At 41.3% G+C, this 5,858-nt stretch overlaps 1 protein-coding gene across 2 annotated transcripts; it reads left to right on the plus strand.

Annotated features, from left to right (window-relative positions):
• Positions 1-673: 673 nt before the first annotated feature.
• LOC146331397 (keratin, type I cytoskeletal 18-like) lies at positions 674-4,945 on the plus strand. Of its 2 annotated transcripts, none has more exons than XR_014771578.1 (7): positions 674-1,209; positions 2,532-2,614; positions 3,058-3,214; positions 3,617-3,781; positions 3,866-3,991; positions 4,236-4,524; positions 4,653-4,945. XR_014771578.1 is itself a non-coding variant. In XM_084730488.1 (7 exons), the coding sequence occupies exons 1-7, from the start codon at positions 769-771 to the stop codon at positions 4,690-4,692; spliced, it is 1,233 nt and encodes a 410-aa protein (XP_084586614.1). In that variant the 5' UTR covers positions 674-768; the 3' UTR covers positions 4,693-4,945. The 2 variants fall into 2 exon arrangements, 1 of the variants encoding a protein (XP_084586614.1); XM_084730488.1 differs by having other exon boundaries at positions 4,236-4,456.
• The last annotated feature ends 913 nt before the right edge of the window (positions 4,946-5,858 follow it).

Consider the following 5,858-nt stretch of genomic DNA (forward strand, 5'->3'; position numbering starts at 1 on the left):
ACCAAACAATGTTATTTTGCCAAGTGTTTGACAAGAAAGCAAACCATCTTAGATTAAACTGTCTTAGATTCATCTGTGTTGGTGCGACCAAGCCAGCCAGTAAAAAACATGTCTCCCTTCCTCTATGTTTTGGCTGCAACTAAAAACTGAGTGCTGCAGCTGCTGTATCTAACTTTCAGTTTAGTCTAGATAGGAAGGTGGGCAGTACCTGTTTATTTTGGTGCCTGGCTAACCACAAACTTAGAAACTATGCAGCAAATGGTAGACATTATGCCTTTTATGGGCAAACCAAAGGAATTTGCTTGCATGCTTACAAAATACAACTCACTTTGAAAGGAATGTAACTTTTACTTTTAATTCTATTCCAGGTTTCCTTGCTGAAGGAAGCATGTCTATTACAGTATTGCACAGTGAACTGTGTTTTATGCAATGTCTGTTAACTAATTTGATCTAGTTGATTGAATCTGAATGTTTTTTCACAACAGAAATATACCTCACACATTTCCTTGGAGACAGAAAATACAGTCAGTTAAAAAACGGAACATGTGGGTGAATGAGAGCAGAAGAGAGTGGGGGGAGGAGGAAATGAAGGTCTGGGATGATGCTAAAGTGGGCAGGGTCTGTGAGACCAGCTGTGATTGAGGGAGAGAAGTAGGAGTATAAGTTCTTCACTTCCCGCTGCCAGCGTCACTTTCTAAGCCGGCCAGCAGCGAGTCTCCACATCTCATTTTTCACCTCACTCTGTGTCGTGCCTAAACTTCTTCAAAAATGAGCTTCAAAAGACCTTCTTCCCACATCTCCTTCAGCTACTCCACACCCCGTGCTATGAGCGTTCATGCTGGTGCCGGTGGAAAGGGTGCCCGCATATCCTCTGCCTCCGCATCTTCCCTGCGCTCTGGTCCCCAACTACTGTCCTCTTCCTCTGCCTTCAAGGTGAGCAGTGGAATGGGTGGTGGAATGAGCTCTGGGTTTGGTGGTGGCAGTGCAACGGTGACAGCTGGTGGTGTCGGGGCTGGGATCATTGGCAACGAGAGGGGGGCCATGCAGAACCTGAACGACCGCTTGGCCAACTACCTGGAGACGGTGAGGAACCTGGAGGCGGCCAATAAGGAGCTGGAGATGAAGATCAGAGAGGCTCTGGAGAAGGGGGGGCCCGACATGAGAGACTACAGCAAGTACGAGCCCATCATTGATGACCTGCGCAGACAGGTAAGCATGATGATGAATTATGATCATTAGCAGGTGGAGGGTACAGATGAAATATTGTCTAAAATGGGGATGTTGCAGTTGGTTAGACAGACAATGAGAAATGTGAGTGAGATCAGTGTTTAAATGCTTTAAAAATGCTTGATGGTGCCTCTAATATCAGAATTGATAAAAGCATGAGACAGTGTTTAATATGTAGAAGTTTTATCAGTGTATTCGTTATTTATCAAATGCCAAACACCGAAAATGAATATCATGAACAGTCACTGAGACGGACAGCGTCTCCTTTGTACGTTATCAAATTTCATGCAAGAGAATGAAGGGTGTGGTCGCTAAGCTCTAACCCTCCCCCATAAAACTTTTTCATGCCACAAACTTCCTCTGATGAATCACCAACACGCGGGTAGCATCATGGGAGACTCTTAAACAACCATCACCAGACAAAAGCATTTCCAAATGGTCCTGCTTGCAAATGGTGGTTCTACAAGCATTCACTGGTGTAGGAGGGCCTCAATGTGAAACAGATGTGTGGTAATGACACACATACACATACACACACACACACGCACACAAAGGGTCTCGGACTGCCAGTGTGATAGCTGCGTGTGAGTTGTATAACAATCAGCTCCAGTCAGAAGAGTCAAATGTCACATTCTTCTGCAGCTCCGGATCTTCAATGTCCCATAATGACACATTGATGGTGGCATTACGTTTTTCTCCACACATAAAGGGACGAGTATTCCTCTAACACAGGACATCAGACACACTAGAAACTAGAAACTCACGCATCAAGAATTTTGCAGCCCCCGCACACATAAATACATACACACAGTGATATATACAAAGAAGAGGAGACACGGTGCAGCTGGGTGAAAATTGGAGAGAAAAGAAACTTCTCTGTATGACTTACACAGACAGGAAACGAATTTTTCCAACAATGCTAAAACAAACCAGATTCAGTTCTGGCACAGGAACATCCTTCTCTTCCTGTCCTTGAGTTTGTGGTTCCTCTTTTCTCTGAATGTTACTATGGATTCAGCTGTGATGCTGTGGCCCCAGTCTGTAATCTGACACTGGGGTTTCTGTTGTTACATAACAGAAATATGATTCAAATCATATGTTTAAGTCTGTAGCTGTGTGAAACACTGCTATCGCATGAGAGCAAATAATGATTGGAGCAGACCACTGAAGTATGCATCGGAGGGGCTTCTGGTTAAACAATTGTTTTCTTTCTAACCAGCAAAGTTGGACAAAACAAACACCCACTGGTCGAAAAATGTTAACAAATAAAAACCACTGTGTCATTCATTCTTCTTTCTCTCCAGATCTTCGATAAGATTGCAGAGAACGCTCGTTTTGTCCTCCAGATAGACAATGCCCGTCTTGCTGCTGACGACTTCAAAGTAAAGTAGGTTGTTTCAAATTTCATCTCGGTTATTTATGTAGATTTTATGTGTTCAGGGTATATAGATGAGGTGCATCTAATCTCCAGTGCAGAGTTTATGCTTTGCATGTATTCTCAAACAAGGGTCCAGGGGCCCCCAGGGGTCCATGGCGTTCTGCCAGGAAGTCCGAGAAAAGTTTTTATTTTTGGGCTTCATTATAGCCTGTATTATTTTATGATTAGACTTTTTGGACTCATTACAAATTTACACAAACTTTCCTCTCCAAAAACAATATTATAGGCTTATTATTGTTCTTTTTTATGTTTTACTAGCTAGAATTATTTTAAAGTATTAGTTATACTTTCTATCTTGTAAGGGGTCACTTGATGAGAAAAAATTGATAACCCTGCTGTACAGCACAGTGTGAATAGCAGCTGATTGTGTCTGTGTCTCTGCACTCCTACAGGTATGATAATGAGATGGCAATCCGTCAGTCTGTGGAGGCCGACATCGCTGGGCTGAAGAAAGTCATAGATGACACCAACATGACCAGGATGAACATTGAGACTGAGATCGAAGCTGTGAGGGAGGAGCTCGCTTTCCTGAAGAAGAACCATGAGAATGTGAGTTTCCAGTACATACAGATTAAAAGTGCAGTTTGCAATTCTGGAGAGAGACAGTTGATTGTTGAGTCTCATTCCCAGGTTTTTAAATCTGGACTCTTGGTGAGGTTGGTGGCTCGAAGATAGTTGACTGTTGAGTCTTTGGGTGGGTGGATCTCATATTAGACGACCTGAGAATGAGACTCAGCAAACAAATTCTCCCATTATAGGCTAGATTCTCTAAAGCCTGAAAAAGTCCCAAGAACAGGAGCAGAAGTTTAGTTTTCTTTCAGATCACTTGAATTAAAATAATACTTAACCGTTATGTCCCAATGGCACCAAAAATAAACTGCTTACCCCTCCTTTAATCAACAGAGTCTACTATCTTGAACCTTTATTTCTCTCTTTCTGTCGGCTCTACAGGAGGTGATGGAGCTGAGGAATCAGATCTCCCAGTCAGGTGTGCAAGTGGACGTCGACGCTCCCAAAGGTCAGGACTTGTCCCAGATAATGGAGGACATGAGAAGCAACTATGAGAAGATCGCCTTGAAGAATGCAGAAGACCTGAAACGGTGGCATGAAAATCAGGTGACGAAGTCTTAAATTTACAAATACACTTGCTGGAAGTTCCTTGTTTGTTGGCTAACACCTTTGTCCCCGTCCCCCTGTCAGATTGCAGATGTGCAGGTGCAGGTATCACAGAACACAGAAGCTCTCCAGGGAGCACAGATGGAGGTTGGTGACTTATCCAGACAGATACAGACCCTGGAAATTGAACTGGCATCCCAACAGAGCTTGGTAAGCATGCATTTTATGTGCTTTATATTCTGTTTTCATTCATTTTCATTCTGTTTACGAACATAAAATAATCAGATCCTCTCCGTACCCTGAATTTTTCTCATATCTTTTTGTAAAGCAGCAAATGTTCCCCAAATAACCTTTTCTACAAAGGCTGGGACTTTCCCATGTTCTCCCAAATTGGACTTAGCCTATAAAAAGTCCTTGAATACTTTTGATTCCTCCTTTTTTAATCCCTCATCAGAAAGCCTCCTTAGAGGACACATTACGCAACACAGAGCTACGAAACAACATGGAGATGGAAAAGTACAACGCCATTATTCTCCGTCTGGAAGAGGAGCTGACCAAACTACGTGCAAACATCCAGCAGCAGACCCAAGAGTACGAGGCGCTGCTCAATATGAAGATGAAGCTGGAGGCTGAGATCGCTACTTACAAGGGTCTGCTGGATGGTGGAGACTTCAAGTAAGGGTTTAAAAAAAAAGGTGGAGGAGAAAATAACAGATCGGGGCAAGGTGATGATGGTGGTGGAGGTGAATACGAAAATCACTTGTTATCATGGTTTGCATGGTCAAGTATAAGTGATACATTTGTTCAATTCAATCCACATGACACATGAATCTTGTGAAAGTCAAAAATGTTTCTTTTGTGCTTTGTACAGGCTGCAGGACGCGCTGGATGAGCTGGCGGGCACAATGTAATTTGGAACAGAGAATCTGGGACCAGCCCAACAACAAAAGCACAACAAACCACAACTATTCATTATGGAAAAAAATCCATGCTGGTCCAATCAACTAAAGCCACTTTTGAACCAAGGCCACGTAAATGATTTAAGCCATTTTAAATGAAGGCATTCGACCATACCACAATGAAGCAAACATGGCTATTTCAAAAGCAACCACTGCCTGACCTGACAGTAAAATAAAAATGAATAAAGCCACTTTTTGACCCACAGTCACAGTCCTTGTGCATTTGTTATTGATGCTATTGTATTGTTATTGTTGTAAGATGAGATTAATTGCACATTACAGCCCTTGTTGATTACAAAAACAATGTTTATAATATATATATATAATATCTATCTATAATAGATAGATAGATAGATAGATAGATAGATAGATAGATAGATAGATAGATAGATAGATAGATAGATAGATAGATAGATAGATAGAGTCACACCTGCAAAAAGAATAATTGAAAAATGTCATGATTTCACAGCATGCATAAAGTTGCCTTAACTGATGTTTGGCCACTAGGGGGCAGAAGAACCTTAAAAAAAAAAAAAAAAAAGCTAGGACACATAGTCCTGAAATAACACTGTATACATCTGTTATGGTTTAAACATAGCCTATAAAAGTCATTGATTCCTTATTTTTTTTAATCCATCATCAGGACACATTATGCAACACAAAGCTACAAAACAACATGGAGATGGAGAAGTGCACCATTATTCTCTGTCTGGAAGAGGAGCTGATCAAACTATGAGCAAATATCCAGCATACAGATCATCCAGATACACACAGTCCTGAAATACCACTATACATCTATTATTATTTTAGCATGCCAGCCAACACATCTAGCAGATACGGGGCAATATTATGTATATTTGCTACTGTATACAAAGGTTGTGCTATTCTGTCATATGCATTTATACAGTTAGATACTCTGCATTTAACTCATCCTAGCATTAGTATCAGTATCAGTAGGCTCAGTGCCCAGGGGAGCAACTCCACTTCTAAGCCAGTAACTAATTAAAATCAAACTGATCAGAAAAAAATGAAAACTTGAAGCAGCCTACCTAAATTGAGATGAACTATATTTGAGAAAATTGTCTTTAATTTGTTTGACCTGTACTCTGATGTTTTAG

This window comes from Lutjanus erythropterus, chromosome 2 (assembly GCF_056507025.1).
Source record: "Lutjanus erythropterus isolate fLutEry1 chromosome 2, fLutEry1.hap2, whole genome shotgun sequence".
Taxonomy (NCBI): domain Eukaryota; kingdom Metazoa; phylum Chordata; class Actinopteri; order Lutjaniformes; family Lutjanidae; genus Lutjanus; species Lutjanus erythropterus.